Source organism: Electrophorus electricus, chromosome 22 (genome assembly GCF_041902795.1).
Source record: "Electrophorus electricus isolate QZ-2024a chromosome 22, ASM4190279v1, whole genome shotgun sequence".
NCBI lineage: Eukaryota > Metazoa > Chordata > Actinopteri > Gymnotiformes > Gymnotidae > Electrophorus > Electrophorus electricus.
This window is the reverse complement of record NC_137518.1, coordinates 2,761,735-2,781,859: the sequence shown is the minus strand read 5'-3', so window position 1 is coordinate 2,781,859 and position 20,125 is coordinate 2,761,735. Positions and strand designations below refer to the sequence as shown.

The following is a 20,125-nucleotide window of genomic DNA, read 5'->3' as shown; positions in this document are numbered from 1 at the left end:
ACCAGAGTCTGGTGGAGGGATAATATAAGTGTAGAGACATGGCAGACAGACGAGAGCAACCAAAACTACATTACCTACACGTTCTTAGCCTGTAGAGAACGTGCAGTGGAAGAACCATTGTTATGAGTAACCCAGCCCTTAATCTCTAACCCTTAATCTGTGACAGTAAACAAGACCACAGCAAAACACTGATGACACAACATATGCATGCTCCTGCATTACTGCACAACTACGGCACATTGCTAATGGGGGAAATGACCCATATTGCTGTTTCAACACCTGTAACAAGGGGCAATAATCTTGTACCAGGTTCTTGCTGTACTTATTACTCTTTATCAGACCAAGATAAGTTTTTAGTAAATAAATAAATATTTAAATGAGAGGCATTCTCTGCTCAGTTCAGTCGGCGTGGGCGCCCACGGGTTGGAGGGGGGGATTGTGATTGTGTGCTGCTGCCACTGTCGAGCTCGAGGTGGCTTGGAATGGGCCTACGTGTCTGGGAGACTGTGTAAGAAATCAGTCTGGCCACTGATGAGGCTACACAATGCAGAGGAACAGAGCAGGAGGGCAATTATTCCCGGGGGAGCTGAGCGTGACGGTTACTGGGCCAGAGAAAGATTTTCAGTGGTGTGCGTGTGAGTCACACAAGTCAGGAGGGTGGGGTTGACGTAAGGAAATGGTGAAAATCTGAGAGATGGAACAGAGGGGTAAAACGATGATCGAGATCAAACAAGGTAGTAAACTTCAGCCACGCGCAACGCCTCCCCCGCCATGTCTATTCTAGTGGAATCACACTGTTGAAATGCGTTACAGGGCTGCTATCAGCCACAACTACAGATGTGTGTGTAATGTCTCTTTTTCAAAGGTTTTGAAAAGATTATGACTGCAATCATCTTGTTGACCCGCTCTTCAGGCACTTCTGGGCCGGCACAGACGGTGCCCGGGGGACACGGGAATCGTCTACCTCGTCCCGCTTTTTTACGATTCTTCGCTGCTTCCATTAAGAAGCTGACTCTGCTGTGTCGTAAAAAGCAAAGCATTGTCATAACCCACCTGGGCTGGGAGAACAAGCAGACGCATTAGCGTGCCTCGGCCTGACGACAACCCGCGAAAAAGGGCCCTTCTTTCTCCGTGTTAACTCTCAACCTGGCCCCCGTTTGATTATTACCTCAGAGGAAGTTTTGCATTAACAGCATACTAGTGTCTGGAGATGAAAGTGAAGGGTGACCATAACAACCCTTAACATCATGTGAGCATAAAAACCCTGTTAAACCCCGGGAAAAGCTTTGATCAGAGTAGAGTCCGGATCTCCAACAAAAACAACAGCATGTTTTTATCCGCCCCTCCCCCACCCTGGCACCAGGGCAGGCAGTGTACTCGGACTATTGTGGTACAGTAAACCCCTGCCAACGCAACCCTTGACAACACAAACACTGGAGAAGAATGTCCGTCTGCCAGTTTGGTTCCAATTATTGATAAATGTCAGTAGCGTGTTTCATGTTTCATGTTATTTTATGAAGCATTAATTGATAATATTGCTTCAAATTGCAAAAGTACTTTAGCGAGTCCTTAGCTAGGTCAGGGGGTCCAAATGCAATAGGCCATGTGAACTATCTTTAGCATATACATGTTTAGCATGTACATGTGTTGTGGGTTTTTATAGTTTTATGGTACTTAAATAATTTCAATAGTTGGGAAGTTGTGACCATCACTTACAAAAGGTCACTGATAATAAATGATCATATGTTAATTATATTTTTGGCTTTTTCCCCTTAAATTTTACATTCAGATAGAATTGACCAGTGGTCACAAGACTATTGGGTTAACACTGGGAGAGTGATTTTAAAAAGTCTCCTTATTCTTCTTCATGTGGTTTCTAATCCCCTGTGATTGGTAGAAAGGCCTGTTGTATGTTTCCTCTGTGCTGTGTGCGGCGTGAGCGGTCCTGACAGGAAGGTGGTCCCTGTGACTCTGCTTCTGTAATGTCTAACTGTTTCACTGACGCCTCTCGCTGACAGGACACAGGGTTTAGTCTTGCTCTGTTGAGCATCCGCAGCCCACGGATATGTCCCCACTGACTTTCGGTAACCTCTAAACTTTGGGAGATCGGAAAGCAGGATCCCACAGGAATTTCTTTACTTCCTGGCAGAGGAGAAAATGTTTAGTGGGCGTGGTTCAGTAGAGTAATTAAAGAGAAGAGGAGAGTGTTTAGTTAGGACTTTACTAAGTAACCTGTTATGCAGGTTAATTGTGTGCTGATAACAAAAGAGGATATTACCATTGCCCTAACTTCTTCTTTTGTGACCAAACGTGTGTGCTGTGCTGTGTCCTTCACATGTGAGCATCATAAACACCTGATAGATTGCCACACAAATTCACCTTCGCTGGATGCTGATAGGACAGCAGCTAACGGTTCCCAGGTCTGAAACTTTGTGAGTCAGCATGGAGCATTTTGGAGGAGCCACATTGCCTCTGGAATGTTACACAGATAAATCTTGATATCCAGGGGAATTTGTGTTACATCTTGGGCAAATGATTATGGCTATAATCTATTAAAGGCTGTCGAACAACAACGGACAAGCCTAATCTAAGTTAATCTAAGGTCCCTGATCCAAAAAAAAACAACCTCTTAACAACTTAATCCATTTAAACCCTATGCAAAATGCTCATAATACATAAATCAGTAAAACAGATTTACACATCTCATTGCATTTCTGTTACCCAGAGAACACACAGCAGAGCGAAAATCCTGTTTGTGTTTGACCAGAGTAAACAGCTTGTAGTAACACCTCTGCAGTCTGATGCGATGATGTGTCTCTCGTCCGTTATACCGGCTCTGTCAAAACGCAGGCATGATGCTTTATATTGCGTGCACCTGGGAGCCAGACCTTTATTTTCACTCTCCCTGTGAATAGAGAAAAACATTTGGGTAAACATTTGCTGCTCTTCTTCTGTACCCAACTGGCATCCCCTCCCCTGCAATGTAAATTAACTGGCACAGCACCAGGTGCCAGAAAGCCACTAATAATGCACTGATTGACTGACAACAGGATTCTTGCATGCATGGGGCTCCGTAGCCGTGGAAACATCCCGCGCAGAGCAATAATACACAGGTACGAGCCACATAGCCCTTTCACACACACGTCAGTCAGTTATTCAGGAACGTACTGTACCATGTTGTTTTATCTGACTTACTAACTGCTGCAATAAAGAGAATTTGCTGGGAGGGTGCTGGGTGACTGCTGCAGGTCTGGGATCAGTTAGTGATCAGTCTGCTCACTGCTTTTCAGGAGTACTTTACAGTTCAGCTGTCCAGTAAACACACCTGCTTAAAGACTGCAGTTGTATAGTAAACACACCTGCTTAAAGACTGCAGTTGTCCAGTAAACACACCTGCTTAAAGACTGCAGTTGTCCAGTAAACACACCTGCGTAAAGACTGCAGTTTTCTAGTAAACACACCTGCTTAAAGACTGCAGTTGTCCAGTAAACACACCTGCTTAAAGACTGCAGTTTTCTAGTAAACACACCTGCTTAAAGACTGCAGTTGTCCAGTAAACACACCTGCTTAAAGACTGCAGTTTTCCAGTAAACACACCTGCTTAAAGACTGCAGTTGTCTATTAAACACATCTGCTTAAAGATTTCAGTTGTCCAGTAAACACACCTGCTTAAAGACTGCAGAAATGATGAGCTAATCATCTGTGCAACTGGTTATTTGCATGTAAAACACTATAAATAAACACTAAATTAATAAAACTGTAACAAAAATAAGCAATAAAAAGTGTTTTTTTTTTTTTTTCAAAAATAATTCTGATATCTTGCAAGGCATTCTATAAAACAAAGGTTTTCAGGTGCCTTTAGATTTTCAGGTTTGATTCACACACACACAAAAACATCTTTCAGCACAGCAGAAACTTCCAGAACACTGAGCCCTCACTCAGAACTGTGGGGAAAACCAAATACAGCCAAAAGAAGGCATGAAGAGGGATTTACCAGGTTTCTGTTTGGAGCAGATAAACAGCTCTAAACAGGATATTTACCTCTTATATATATATTTTTTTCTATATTTTTGTGGCACTATTTTTAGTTCAAGCTCATTGTTACTCAGTCCTATACATGCATGTTACAACACCAGTTCCTCTGGCAGAATTTGTGAACTGGAGCAAATTACCATCTTTTTGACAATATAAATGTAGGTCTAGTTTCTAATACTGTGTACCGTTATAGGGGAATATTTTTATGTTAACAACACGCAGTTCAGAATATGGGGGAAATGCGTTTTCATTTATGTCAGGAACTGGTCATCACCTTCCTTCCCTTATAGGAATATTCATGCTGCCTGTTTAGAAATGACAACCTTGCTGAGCACACAATGATGGTATTCCATGGAGAAGAGTGTGCTTTTGACGATTACTGTTCTACCCCATGACTTCTCATGCCTGTTGCAGAAGAGTTTTATTTATTTTGCCCTCATGTACGTTTTGAGAGCCAGCTGACGAATCCTTGTTGTTCCAGGAGAGAAACTAGGGGCACACTAGTGAGGCTCAGTAACAGTGTTCGGAACGTTTGGAATTACCACAAGTGCAGGCTGTAGGATTATGCATGAATCCAGCAACCAGGGAAAATTATGTTCTGGTTTATATTACCAATCTAGTGGGACAGGTACTTTAAGCCCATACAGAAGTTCTTCGCTTCTAATAGACGGTCTGCACTCACTCAGAATTTTTAGTAGCACTTTGAAAAACAACCAAAGCAATGCTTGAACCATCCAGGAATCATGAATTCAGTCTGTGGGATATTTGTGCCAAATTATCGGTCTTGTATTTCAGACCAGGTGCTCTGAGCAAAACTGGAGCAGCCACACATGGCTACTGTAGCATAAAGCAGTAAATATAATATTTTTATATAATTAAAATTCTCACAGCTGCAAAAACCGACACAATCCTTGTGAAGACATTTTTATTGCACACATAGCGCGCTGGTGAACATAAGACTGAAAATGTAAGAAATACATAAGAAATAGAAAAATAAGACTTCATTAAATAAACAACATTATGCTGTAACAAAGAAAAAAATCTAAATTCCAAACTACAAATCAGTACGTGCATGCTTTCAAGCAACTAGTAACAGCTCCAGAACAGTCATTTAGACGATGGCATCATTTGGGAGCGCGAAGGAAATGTGGCCCCTGGGTTTGGACATCGAATCTGTTACGGTGAAGTGGGAAAGGTCCTTCACCAGCTGAAGAGGGAAGGCATCTAGCAGCCGGTACAGGCAGCAAATGCGCAGATTTCACACACATCCATGGGTGTAGAAGCTGAAAAGGGTGGAAAATGATAATTTAAGTAAAAACAGTTAAAAACTCAAAATAAAAAGAAATGGAACGAGCCAAGGCTTTTTAAAGTCAGCTCTGAATAAGCATGTAACCGACTGTGGCTTAATAAAGACTGACCTCAGGTTTAAGTTGGATATTTAAGAATGTGATTGAGTTTAGCCTTGCTTCTCAAACTGACACTCACCTAGCCTGGAGAAGACCATGGCTGAGCCGCTTTGCTGGCACAGAGGAAGGAACTCCTGAGGCAGCGTGGGGCTGGCGCAGACAGCTCCAAAGCTAGTCTGGGCGAGGCGTGGGCTTGGCTTCTGGGTCACGGTGCTGCTCTCCAGCAAATGCTGGAGTACTTTCACAGATTCGGCCGAGAAGGAATAGTCTCCATCCTGCCGGAACCGGGTCGAAGAGAACAGAACAGCGTGAATGAGTAATTATCCAGGCAGAACCCTCGAGGAAGGAGTGTGTTAAGGCCTGGACCATCTTATACATTTGAATAAAACCGGGTTTCATTCAGACTTGATGCAGTCAGAATCTAAAATGTGAGGAACACATCACAAAGGTTCGATCTTAATGAACAGAGCAATTCTCCTCAAGAGGGCAATAGCGTCTCAATGACTTATGTGGCTGTCATTTGTAGACAGAATGAAAATGTCACACGGATGACGAATTCTCTACTTGTGCGGCTTTAGGAACAAAAAATGATTAGGTTTCCGAAGCTCCGGCAGTCTTTCTTTGGCCAAAAAAGAAACAACTTCGGTTTATCTCACACGGACACAGACGTAGGAGACGAGGCAGGTAGACAAATTGAGATTGCGGCACTTACGTGGACTTGGACAGCCTCAGAGACCAGGTACAGAGTGGTGAAGAACAGTGCGGTTGATAGGATGGCCTTCATGCTGATGTCTAGACAGAAGCAGTCGGTCTTTCTTAGGTGTCTTCCAGGTGCTTTGCAAGTGAGCTCACCTCAGTGTTATGCCCTAACCCTCTGACTGTCCCTCCTTATAAAGCATTCCCACCTTGGGCCATGGCCAAATCCAACCACTCACAGGTAGGTTTTTCCTCCAGAGTTAATGAATGAACACAATCAGTTTTACAGCACCATAAACGGGATTTGATAAATCCTGACTAACCTCATCGAATGCATGATGTCATACTCTAGTGAGGGTTAATTAGTAACTCTAGCAAAAATGCACAAAGGTTGCTTTGTTTAGCAGAGTGGAAAAAAACAAAATATATGCTCTATATATTCATACAAACTAGAAGAGTCATTCTGTTCTATATTGGTTACGATGTTTGTTTTTACAATAACACATCCAAGGTAACTGAACCCTCCAAAAAATGTGTGAACACTTAAGTAAATAAGATATATAAACCAACTGAACAATCACAGTCTGGTTTGGCATCATAAAATACCTATTCTCAAGGACTTCTAGCCTGATACAAGTGTTCTCTTTCAAGATGTCAGTACCACAGTACCAGATATTTACTCTGAATCACTGGTCATTCCATGAGTTTCTCTGATATTGAAAGCAGTGTGAAAATCGCAATAAGCGCTTAACTGTCCGTCTCAGCCCAGCTGAGGACAGCATAAGACAGTCAGAGTGGTCACTTGGATAGGAGCTGCAGGTTATGTAGATCTGCTAGGAACTGCTGCTTTTTTCAGGTTGCTGTTGAATGTAACTGGAGAAGGGGGGGGGGGGATGTTTGAAGATGTTGACAAAAAAAAACTTGTTTTTTTGAGAGGTCCAGAGGCTCAGGACTGTTTTCATCACATGCGATGAACAGATGGTTGCCACTGCAGGATACAGACCAGGAACGTCGAGAGCAGGGATCCAGTTACCAATGTGCACTGGCTAGGATGCAGGCTCGACCTGTGTGTAATACCTGCATGGAGACGGACCGGCGCACCACAGGTCAAGCTGCGGTCCGGGCAGCTCTGCTCCCGGCTCCATTTCTCACAGGGCTATTCCCAAACCCGGCCTTCAGTTCACCCGCTTTCCTTTTTGTTTCTTTGGGAAGCTGATTGGTCAGTCTAGGACAGGCACATCCAAAATATTAAATTTTGGAGAGCCAAGGTCTGTGGTGCACTATGAGCCAAAAAGACAAAAACGTATACAAATGAAGAATAAACATGGTTTGCACATTGAGTAATGGATTCATATTTATTCATAGTGTAATAGTGTAGACAGTGAATACCAGGGCTACAGAATGATTTGTGCAAAATGACCTGTTTTGAATTTCTGCAGAAGGCATGACATTAGGCAAAATTTCACTAACACATTGCGTACAATTTCAGTATAACATCATACACAATTACAGTAAAACCCCTGGTTTACTGAACGACCAAATCAAATGTCCTTGCAGGTAAGCGTGCCCTCTGAGAAGCCCTGGTCTTGCATAACCCCAAGGATAACAATTTGGTCTAAGCCTGTTCACGTAAACATTGAATTCGTTAGTTGTGTTTGAAATGCTGAGAGGAAAAAAAACCCCTTCAGACTGCTTTTCTAGACTATTTTCTGTATCGTCTTTTACAATGCAGTTTCAGTTTTGAAAGTGTTTATTCCAAAGCGATGAGATCGGACTGCGTTTGCAGACAGATAGTCTCCTCAATCGATCTGCATCTTATGTGATGATAAAGAAAAGGTACATAGTTTTAGACGGTTTTGAAAGCTATGTCTGCTTGTCTGATGGGTTCTTTGGGTACTTTCTTTTCAAATTTGCTGGTAGGATCATAAGCTCCCTCAGACGAGTCTGAGAACTGCCACGTGCAAATTATCAACAATCATCAGAAAATTATATTTTGCTTCTCTTCACATAGAAGATTCCAGACTTCTCAGGACAATGCTCTTAACAACCACATTTCTTCTCCCCAACATATTTTGATATTCATCTTCTTTCTTTTTTTCATGGTGGAAAATGTTGCCTGAGTGTCTGCCTTGGATTCTGCTACTACACGTGATACGTTAATCACGTTTTGAGACATAGCCAATCTCTGTAGGCTCATGCTCCACATGGATTGGGACATTATCATTCTTCTTGAGGCCCACTGGAATTTATGCTTTAACAAAGAATTTTGTACATGATCTAAGTTACAAAAGAAAATTCTCCTTAGTTTTTTAAAGCTTTTCTGGCAGTCTCTGTAACAAAAAAAGAGCTGACTAGGTAGGCAGAGAATATCTCAACTGTAAACTACATCTCAACTCATTTAATCTTCACACTCCATGCACCCGTAAATCATCAAGGGACTTGATATCTATATGAAGTCTCAAAGATATGACTGTTTATCAACTGTTGTTTCATTCAGTTTCATTTACTTGTGTGGTATTACCAATAATAGTCACTTTCTTTATCAGCTGTCTGATATGACTTCTGAGGATAACAAATTCAAAAGGTTATGTTGTGAAATACTGTGGTAATAGCAGAATGACTCTGAAGAGTGTACTGGCATCTTAAAGAGAATATTTTAAACAATCATTACAACGTCTTCATTAAATTATTTTCTGATTTTGGCTCGATGACAGAAGACTTGCCATAAAACAATACATACTCTACATCCATGTAGTTTTCCTCTAGAACGTATATTTTGCGTTGTGTGAGAAATCTAAAGGTAAAATCCCAATTTTTTATTGTTATGCAATACATATCATATGCTAAAATGATATTTAAACACCAGGATTCAGTCCCCTGTCACCCAGACATGTGTTTGAGGAAGGGAAATTACAAACATTTAATGTCTAAAAGCAGGTTAAACAAATAAATACCAAAAAAGTCCTGAGCATTATCTGTAGTGTGTTATCATTAGCAGTAGACTCGGGCACTAACCTATGCTGCTGCCCTACAGCTGTGTCTGTCAAAAGGGTGTGGCATAAAGCTTATGCAATTCATATAAGATCACAAATTAATAATACAATCAAGCTCTAAAGTTCACAGTGTTTACTTTCATGTGAAGTAAATGTTATACTTTATATCTTTATACTAGTGCTGTCAAAACACTTTCTGCGAAAATGTTAAGTCTTACACATATGACTTATCTAGAGCAGTCGTGCTAATGCTAGAACTGATTCCTTGTTTGTATGGTTTCCTGCACAATAATGAGAAAGAATGGTTTAGAGAGCATAACGTAGAAATCTGAGTTCTTTATTCAGAAGGCGGCCCTTTTAAAGCTTATAACATCAACTAAAGGACTATCACTCTTTAATGTAGTAAGATTTAGTTTTCTAGGCTGTTACAACCTAAAATTTCAGGATCTCTGTTGGAAAGGATACCATTCAAAGGCTTCTGGTGGCTTTCCCTAATCCTTATCCTGCAGAGGATACCTAAAAGGTGGTGCTGGGATTATTGCTGGGATTATTGTCAGATGTCTCCGGTTTTATATTCACTCCATGTTTTGTTTTGACTTTGACTGTGATGGTTTAAAGCTGTTTAAAGCCATGTGCTGTTTTTTTTAAGCAATTTTTTTATGCTGCCAGTCCTATTCAGGTGTCCATGTAAACAATTGTTTTAAATGTTGTTGTTTCTTTAACATTTTTTTTTTACAGGTTTCTGTCTTATTGCAATCACTCTTTGTAATACTGTCCCTTTTCATATAAGTCTTGCTGCTTCTGTATGTGAGCAGAATTAAATATCTGACATTGTTAAAACCATTCAGAATTCATGATATGACTAATATATTAAGGAACTGATATTACGTTGATTTTTTTTAGTAGAATCGTTCTGGTAGATACCAGTGCGGTGATTAAACATGTCTAGAGTTTCCGTCAGTGCTGATAACGTTTCTGTGTCAGGGCACCTCCAGGTCCCACTCAGGAGCACCTGTGTCTGACGTTTTTGATGTGCGCGCTCGCTCTGCTACAGATCAGAACTCAGTCAGACAGCAAAACACTTGAGGATTGAATGGGCACACTTACATCAATTATGTGCTATTATCAACCATTAGATTTCACAGAGTGGGTAAGACAGCTCCATAAATATGAGATTATTAGTCAATAGCGGGCATTAGAATGGCAAAGGACCCTTCTGTTGCTGAAGGAGCCTTAGACATGACAGAGGCAGTTTCTGGTAAACTCGGTTCCTTATTTATCATTCACTGACCTTTTCAAGAACGTACGGCTCTGTGTTGAAGTGCATCACAACAGTGACGATCATTTAGAAAATGTAATCATACCGATTATTTAATTGAACTGGGATGCTGTAGGTTGAATTTTATTTACATTCAAATCTGCATTTTCATGCAAGAATTGCTTGGGTTGAAAAAGTCTGTATTTACAAAGGAAACATGATAGTGGTCTCATTCCTAGGACACACCCCCATATATACGTCACAGAAGTGTAGACACTGTCATAAAGACTGTTTTAAATGACTATGCCACACCTTGAGTTATGGTCTGCTGAAGCAATGCCCAACTGTAATCCATCACAATCAGGCAAGCCTACTCCTGACCTTTTCAGTATGAACTTGCCTGTGAGCACAGCAGACACACACACACACACACACACACACACACACACACACACACACACACACACACACACACACACACACACACACACACTGATAGGGTGTAAGCGTACCTAAGATAAAAGGTTTTCTTCTTCTTTAGGTACCTTCGATGCACATTGCGAGCGCTATCTGCAGAACAAGGTGTGTGACGACTTCATGTAGACTCTGAATAGGGTGAATTTATTTGTCACATGAATGTCCGCTAGAGTTTTTTGTGTCAGTGAACTCATCTATAGGAACAGACTAAATCCTCTATGTGCGGAAAAACCCTCATTACTGAAAACCTCCATGACTGCACGGCCCCCGTCGCCCCTGAGCAGCTCTGATCCGAGGGTGAAGGACTTGGGATGTGAAAGAATAGAATTATAGGAATGTGCTGGTCGTCGAGACGCCTGTATTTTGTCTGTGTTGGTGAGAAGCGCCTCACGTCAGGGCTCCTGTGAACAGAGCAGAGGCATCCTCACTGCTGTCATGGCTGCTTATGGTTCATATTTTAAAATATCGACTGTTGCACTGAAAATTCATACCCAGTATACATTTCACACAAGTCTTGGACAGCGTGGTGCGCCAGCTGTAAAATAAATAGACATGAATTGGAATTAACTGCTGGTGCAGCTAGGTGGTAGTATACACGACTCAACCATGACATTAAAACCAGTGAAACCCTACCGATTTCTAGGTTCCCTCATGTCACTAAAACAGCTCTGATCTGTTGAACTTTACAAGACCTTTGAAGGTGTCCTGAAGGTGTCCTGAAGGTGTCCTTAGTTGCAGATCCTTTAGGTCCAGTAACACACACCCAGTTAACCACATGATGCAAAGGACATCATTGTTCCATGGTCCAGTTCTGATGCTCCCGTGCCAATTCTGGGCTCGTTTGATGGTGGACAGGGGTCAGCGTGGGCCCTCGGACCCGTCTACAGCTACGTAGTCCCCTACGCATTAATTTTTCAGCTATTTGTACTATGGTAGCTCTTATGTGGGATCAGATGAGACAGGCTAACCTTTGCGCCCCACCTGAAGCAATGTGTCGTGAACACCCATGTTGCCCGTTCACCTGTTGGCCTTCCTCGTACCATTTTTTGGAGAGTACTAACCACAGCATCCCAGGGACATCGCACAATACCTGCCCATATAGAGATGCTCTGACCCAGTTGTCTAGCTATCAGAATTTGACCGCTCAGATCCTTACACTTGCCCCTTTATCCTGCTTCCAACACATCGAATTCAAGAACTGACTGTTCACTTGCTGCCTGAAATGACTTACCCATTCACAGGGTATATTATTCACTTAATCTGTCAGGGTCTGATGGGTGTATATTAAAAACAACTCCAGGGGGGAATTGCAGTGCACCGTAAAGATGTAGAGATGTTCAAAATTGCAGTGAGGTTCGCCAGGTTTCCACAGAAACAGGGTCTCTTCATCAGCTGTACAAGCAAAGTGCTTCTGAAGGTTTATGACCTAAAACCAGTTTTTGTTCAAAACGCTAGATGTTTAAATCATGACATTCATTCCTTGGGCTTCTAAAGTTCTGAGAGTGGAGATCAGCTTCTTCTTAGGTTTCCTAACCTGAGCTATATATAAAATATAAAATAGTAAGTGCTGTGTGCCTTATGAAACTTTATATGATGGCTTTATGGACAATGTTTTATGGTGAGTTGTGGTGAGATTATATGATATGTTTTATGGTGAGTTGTAGTGAGATGTGCCCTGCGGGGAGTGTGGTGTAAATAAATATCCGTGCCAGTCTGCATGACTCTAAAGGATATGGGTCAAAAGTGTAGCATGATAAAAAACCGGACGCCTGATAGCAGCCGCGATCAGCACTGCGAATCCACTGCATAATCTGACACCAGCCGAAACCCAGTGCAGAGCACAGAGTGATTGAGCTCCAGACAAAGACTTTCCCAGAGTCTCTGTCAAATCTTCAGGACAGTTCGAGCCTGGACTTTCATGTGGTGTTTATACTTTATCGTAGTAAAGGGGACGCCTCTCGACGGCCACTTAGCTGTGGTGTGTTCTAACTGCACCAGTATCTCTTTTTTCTCCTTTTGTGACTTTTTTGCGGTCAGGTGTATAGAGTGTGTGTGTGGCCATAGTGGACACCGATCAAAAGGGCAAGACGGGACTTCTTTAGGCCTCAATCTACTGAAATCTACTACCATCCTGAAAATGACAAGGGCTGAGTCCCAAAGCCCACATTTTCTGAACCGAAAGCACAAACACTGAGTATATGACTAAAAAGCAGAAAGATTATCAGTTGTCACTGAGGCCATTAGCTACAGTGTCAGCCCTCACGCTGCCAAACTGTGTGTGAGATGCAGGAAGAAAGTGTTGTTCTTTGTTCTTTGTTTGATTACAGAGCGTGGGTTGATTACTCTCACTGGGGATAATACAGATTCCATCTGTCTCTGGTTCTGCAAGCATGACTGGATATGAAGCAAGCCCAGGGTAGCGCTGGAGTGTGTCCAGTAGGTGGATTTTAGTGCTGGATAAAGGCTTGAGGGAGTTTGCCATGTTTAGACTGGCCTCTGCTAATTCAGAGGTCCAGATTTCCCATGTTGTTGCTGTGGTTTGGAAATGAAGCCCACATCTCAAAATGTGAAATCAAATACAATCCTAGGTCATGTGTCACATGTTGCAGATGTTTTTCCTTTTGTGAGGTACCTTGAAGACCTAGAGACCACTGGGTGTAGCCTGCATAAACACCCGCATGACCCATTTTAGCAAACATAAGATTTACTGACAACTTACTGATCATCCGTGTTGCTTTTCCCATGGAAGTTTCTTCTGCTTATTTTTTAGAGCAAATCAAATAGAGAATTAGTCTCAAACAAACAAGCAAATAACAAAAACAAAACAACAAAATTAAGCAAAACAAAGCTAACAAAAAAACATAATACCGCTCCTCATCACTACAGAATACTTTTAAGTATTATTCGTAAATTGTATAATATTTTTTGTTTGTTTCTCGTGGCTGTGATTGGTATTTGCTTACTGCAAGGATGCATTGTGTATAATGGATTACGAAATTCCATGTGCATCTCATTGGTGGGCTCCTGAACTGTAGAAAACGAGGAATTATGCGTTCTTAATTACCGTGTGTCAAACACAAAACGCTGTTTTTGATGTGCATGGAGACATCTTCATTACCTCAATAACGGTAACTGTATCATTTAATGTGATAACAAATGCTCTTAAAAAGGCATTGACACTCTTATGTAGGACCACTGTCTCTTTAGTGGTTGTACATTCAGAGAACGCAGTTTTAGCATTTAGTCACAAACCTAATATTAGAGATATTTAATTTCTCTCAAATGCTACGTAGTTATTAATATTATCTTCCACACCTATAAGTACACTGCAGTGATATATTGGGAAAATAATTCGGGAAGTAATTCCATGGATGTAATGATGTATAAACCCTATTTCTTTATCTTGGTCCTCTCAGTCCCACAGTGGAAACCATCCCAGTGCTTATGTAATTGTAGAGGGACATAATGCGCTGACGTAGGTTATGTTACTAACTTCTCCATATTACCCATTTGATATATGGGCAAGTGTCGCTCTCTTGATGTGCAGTACTGCTTATTATCTGTTGCCATGTTATAATTACCTCATTTAGATACGCAAGTTGGAAAGGATGTAAATCATGTTTGTGGAAGGGGCCAACAGATGAACCATGAGGTCTTTGGGCACATATCACTTAGAGTTCCATCAGTCGTTGGCCATCAGACACGCAGGCGCAACCTCCACAGTGGGTGAGTCCACAGCTGTGGGTTGGGGGGGGGGTATTGCCATAGATACACTGCTGAGTATGGAGGGCTTCTAGCAGAGATGGGCAACCAGTGGAGAGAATGGAGAATGGGTGTAATGTGTTCGATATTTCACACTCTCATCAGAATTCTAGTACAGCAATAGCTGTAATCCGTAATCTGTAATGTACTGTAATCTCCGAAGACTCTTCCTAGGAATCCCAATGAGAAGTGCGTCTGCAATAATCTAGTCTGGAGGCGAGAAAAGCGTGAACCAGCTGTTAAGCGTCTACTAAGGTGAGAGCAGAACGAAGCTGGGCAGTATTTCTGAAGTGGTGAAAGCAGAGTCTCGCAGAGGTGATTGTTTTGGTCTTTGTGGGTGAGTTGAGGGTCAAGATTTGCACCCAAATCAATGACGGAATGTTGTGGCCAGAGAGTGTACTGCTAGTTCTGCTGGAGGAGACTGAACCTGATGCGCGGTGCTTCATCTTCTCAAGACAAGCGATGAGTGTTGATAGAGAGGTTGTTGTTGATGATGATGATTATGATGGTGAAGGTGCAAAAGAGTATGCGTCAATTTTTTATGTAAAGTTGTATTTTATTGGCACAGTAATGACATGAAATTCCATGGTGGCTAATGACATGGCCAAGGGGGAGCATATATAAAATAAAATGTCATTTTATAACAGACAGTAGATAAAATAACATGAATAAATATACATCTATCTATCTATCTATCTATCTATCTATCTATCTATCTATCTATCTATCTATCTATCTATCTATCTATCTATCTATCTATCTATCTATCTATCTATCTATCTATCTATCTATCTATCTATCTATCTATCTATCTATCACGATCAGTCCCTCTTGGATTCCATATTTTCCCTGTCTTGTGCTTTTTAGTTCCATTCCATGGTTTCGTTTTCTCCACCCCTCATTTGATTTTCCACACCTGTCCCACGTTTCTAGTATTAAGTTCATGTATTTAAACCCTGTCTGGATCCCAGTGTTTTGGGCTGTTCTTCTGAATGTGTTTATTTCATTGAATGGTTGCGTTTATGTGAATGTGTTTGGTTGTTTTGATGTTTTTGCAAAGCCTGTAAATTTGTATTCCAGCCTTCGTGTTTCTTAGCCCTGTGTTTTCTCTAGTCTTTGTTATAGCCTGCCTCCCCTGTTTGCCTCCGTGTGTTTGCTTTGTTAATCATGTAGCCTCATACTCTCAGTGTGAGCTCTTCGACCCTGGACTGCCTTAACGACTCTGATTTTGGATTTGCCCATAATAAATCTCACTCCTCTCTGCACGTGTCTGCCGTCTACCGCGCAACGTTGCACTATCTATCTCTCTATCTCTCTGAGAATTTCCTAATTTCACTTTTGCCATAACAGCAGCTGCTATTACAAACAGGTGTATCGTTAATTCAACATCCATCAGCATTAAAAATCCCTTTACATTGGAAAAGACAAACCCTCCGAAAGTGTCTGATCAAACCACCTGCAAGTTTCTCCTGGTTTCTCCAGCTTTCCACTGATTATATCTCTCGAGGTATTTGGTGATAACAACTGGTCCTTTCAGGTTAGACATCTCCTGCTAGACATGGCAGTGGCTGTGTTAATAAATGTCACATGTAGGAGGACATCTTGAGCGTTTGCAGGCTACCCTGTTATGGTTACTGTATGTCTCACTCTCATTCCTCTCGTTTTCTGTCTCATCGACAGGGGATGAGTGGGGCTCCCTGAAAGAGGCCGCAGTCTCTGCATCATCCTGGAGGACCCTGGAGTTCTTGAAGATCATATTAGCCACTAGCAGCGAAGGAATTCTTGCTGTCTTAACAGTAGATTGTGTGGTGTGAAATGTGATGTGTCTTGTATGCATATGCATGAAAATGGAAATGACAGAATGAGGGAAATCATGATAGCAGGATTGTATATACACTGGTTTGACTTATGATGTGACCTGGGCCAAAATAAACAAAAACACCACAACAACTATTTTATAAAACACAGTTGAACTGCCTCCAAAAATGGAAATAAACAAAAGACAAAATATTTCCATCCCTCCCTAACTATTATAGAAATATAGACAAAACCTGAACCGCCTAGAATGGCAGCCACTCCTGGTGGTGCTAAGAAAATCATTTACAAGGTTTATTCCATATATTTAACATATTTACAAGATTTATTTCATGTATTTAAACCATTTATAAGATTTATTCCTTCCTCCAAGATTTATTCATGATGGAAACCAAGTGAGCGATCCTTGGGGGGATAAATGCAATTTCAAAGTTAATAGCAAAAGCACAAGATTCATTACCAGCCAATCTCTTCAAATAATCACAATCCAATTCACAGACTACAAACACAAAACTGGACCATCTCTGTTTGTAGCAGTCTTAAATGGGCCCCAGGTAATGATGTCTCACATCCAGAGATGGGTATGAAAGACAAGGACCAGAATAAATGGAGTGGGATTACACCACAGGGACTGACAGTTGAATGGTATACATTGCATATTACACCATTAAGATCCTATGTATGGGTGTAACTGTCAATGACCATTGTCTTAGAAGCAGCACCACTATAATAGATATTTCTCAGATTTCAAAAATATTTCTCCAATTTTGGATAGCAATCTGCTGATCTGTTGCTATGTCTAATATATTCTTCCAATCTGCCGAGATTTCGAAATTATAACAATACAGATGGCCCTGTTGTGTTTTGCCATCTAGAATCGTTATTAGAGTTGAAACATCTGAACAGTCTGGGTCCCAGTGAAGTGAATGCTCTGAGCAATAATCTCTGACTACATCACTGTAACTATGATAATAAGCCATGGACCTCTGTTCAGAAGATATGTGGACACTACCCTGGAACCTGGTCCACAGCGGCACCTAACCTCAACTCCAGTAGGTGGCACTATCAGACAGACCGGCCTTAAGGGGACTGGAAGGTATCCAATATACTTTCTTTAGAGTTACGTTTTCAGTTCTCTGAGCTTCTAAAGATTTGATCCCACTATCTCTCTGCTTCTGTAAAAGATATTGGATATCAGTTTCTCATGTTTTCAGGGAGGGCTCCTTGCTGTGCAGCAGGGAAACAAGCATTGACATCATATGCCACACAGACTCCCATTTAAAAGATTCTTACCCACCCTCTGTGACAAAACTCCACCCTCTCTGCTCAACTCCACCCACCCACCTGATCACCAGTGCCACCTGTCCCCTGTTTCAGACCATAAGCTGTATATACAGTTTATGTTTCACGCTCGTCAGTCCCAGGACACATACACAAGTTGTCCATGTCTCTATTGTGAAATCTATGAATCTCAGAGTTCCTGTGCTATGTTTCCAAGTTTAAGATAAGATAAGATAAGATAAGATAAGATAAGATAAGATAAGATAAGACAACACGTTATTGATCCCAAATGAAAAGTGTAGGTGTAACTGCAGCACGAGCCTATAACATACAGCAAGCGTGTAGTATAATTGTATAAACAGATACAAATGTCTGGACACAAATAGCCGGTTATGCGACAAATATGGCATGACAATAACAGCGAAGGCAACAGAGGCTTGAGAAAGTACAGCAGTGGGGAAAAGTCCGTTTTAGACGTACAAGGTAAGCATGGTGCCACAGAGTCTGATAGCTGCAGGTGGGAAGGATGTGCAAGTGAAGTCTCCTGCATTAAGTGCCACATAAAGGGGTATGTGGTTTTGTTTTTGCTGACCAAGAGCCTGGCCAGCGTTCTCCTCTCCCTGGCCTTCTCCACTGGCTTCAGTCTGAGCTCCTAGATTTAGCCAGCCTTCCTGGGGATCATTTTGTGCCGGTTCACGTCTGTTGTGGCTGCGCTATAGTGTCGGGGGTCCCCATTCTGTCTTAGTTCTTTGTGGTTTTGGCTGCATGCTGTTGTTTAACCGTTCCTCTGCCAGTGGTTCACGGTTTGTCCCAGATAAAGCTGACCCACACACACATCCTGCCTCTGCCGGCTGGTTAACAGGCTTGTGGACTCAGAGTCAAGTGAGCCCATGTCGGACCTGGCAGGTCCCTGAGCTAAAAATGCTTCCAGAGTGTGGAATACTTCAATACATTTCTGCAAACAATACATTTAATAGACCATCTACAAACAAGCCTGTGGTCTCCCATGCCTCTTTAAAGCCATGTTTTCACAGGAAATCAATACATGACGCTGGATTATTTCATAACCTGATTGAAGGGTTAAATTAAGGTTACAGTGAGGTTTCAATGTTGAGATGCTCTGTTTCACAGTAGAATATTTTTTAGGACTACATTTCACCTCTAAGTCAAATAAATAAATTTTTGGGGGGACCATATTAATTTAAAGCTCTCCTTCTGCAGTCAGTTCCTTTAAATCCATCAATCATATATATTATTTTTCCTAAAGAAAAGCATGCTGGGTTATGTAGTCTCTAATGTACCCCATGAGGTATTCAGCATCCAAACCACAGCCAACACAGGACAGAGGGGCATTGCCTCCCAACTAGTGGTGTGCAGAGATCTCATGGTAAGGAGTCATGGCAACCACTCACGGCACAAAACCAGTTACATCCAGGTTTTTACTGCGTTACGTTTATGTTATTTACTAACAGTCTGAGTACATCCCTCTAGCACAATATAATCTATAATCTCACTGGGATTACCTCATATAAATAACTATAAAGCAAAAGTAAAACTAAAGGGGCAGATGGACTTTAATATAGAAATGGCCTGAAGGATTATGTACTGACTGGAACACACACACACACATGCTGGAAGATGGAGAGAACAGGGACATGAATCACAACACTCACGTTGCTTCAATCAGCAATATGAAAACACATACTTGGACATCACTGGTGAAATACTGCATACTGGGCTATTGTAATAATGCTTTCTTCTAAGCTATGAATAGTACAGGCAGAGGTAAATGTCTGATTATTGATTATTTTCAACACGAGCCTTACTGAATAAGAATTTCTGATAGACACAATGAAACTTCAAATGTTGTTCAAATTGCATTTCAATCTTCAACCCAAGATCTTCAATGGTAAACTAAATAAAAGCCAGATTTAGATATGACTGGTTGGTTTATTTTTTGAAGGTCAGGATAATTCTGAACCACCTTCCAGTGATGTTCAGGAGGGTTACACCAGTCACCTGAAGGGATTTTGTCATCTTCATAATGCTTTGCAGTCCTTATTCGTCCCAATACCCTTTAACACAGACTGCATGGAACTGACCCAGAGGTTTATTAACTGTTATTACCTCTGTGACACCATTTCAGACAATGAGAACCTTCTGAGGCCAAGGTTGTGTGGTGCAGAGTGGTTCAATCAGAGTGTGGTTCAATCAGAGTGTGGTTCGATCAGAGTGTGGTTGGTCAGTATGTGGCTGGATCAGAGTGTGGTTGGGTCAGAGTGTGGTTGGATCAGAGTGTGGTTGGGTCAGAGTGTGGTTGGATCAAAGTGTGGTTGGGTCAGAGTGGTTGGGTCAGAGTGTGGTTGGTCTGAGTGTGGTTGGGTCAGAGTGTGGTTGGGTCA

The 20,125-nt window shown here is 41.6% G+C and overlaps 1 protein-coding gene across 1 annotated transcript; it reads right to left on the bottom strand.

Moving 5' to 3' along the window:
• Positions 1 to 4,946: 4,946 nt before the first annotated feature.
• si:ch211-220m17.5 (guanylin family protein) lies at positions 4,947 to 6,312 on the bottom strand. The gene is made up of 3 exons (XM_027025130.2): positions 6,154 to 6,312; positions 5,521 to 5,716; positions 4,947 to 5,318 (listed from the first exon to the last, which is right to left on the bottom strand). Exons 1-3 carry the CDS (start codon positions 6,223 to 6,225, stop codon positions 5,260 to 5,262), a joined length of 327 nt encoding a protein of 108 aa, XP_026880931.2. The 5' UTR covers positions 6,226 to 6,312; the 3' UTR covers positions 4,947 to 5,259.
• Between the last annotated feature and the right edge of the window lie 13,813 nt (positions 6,313 to 20,125).

Coding starts and splice junctions, on each gene's coding strand:
- si:ch211-220m17.5 (XM_027025130.2), bottom strand. CDS start 6,225: ATGAAGGCCATCCTATCAACCGCACTGTTCTTCACCACTCTGTACCTG. Junction 5,717..6,153: donor CTGAGGCTGTCCAAGTCCAC/GTAAGTGCCGCA, acceptor CGGTTCCGGCAG/GATGGAGACTATTCCTTCTC. Junction 5,319..5,520: donor CATGGTCTTCTCCAGGCTAG/GTGAGTGTCAGT, acceptor CACCCTTTTCAG/CTTCTACACCCATGGATGTG.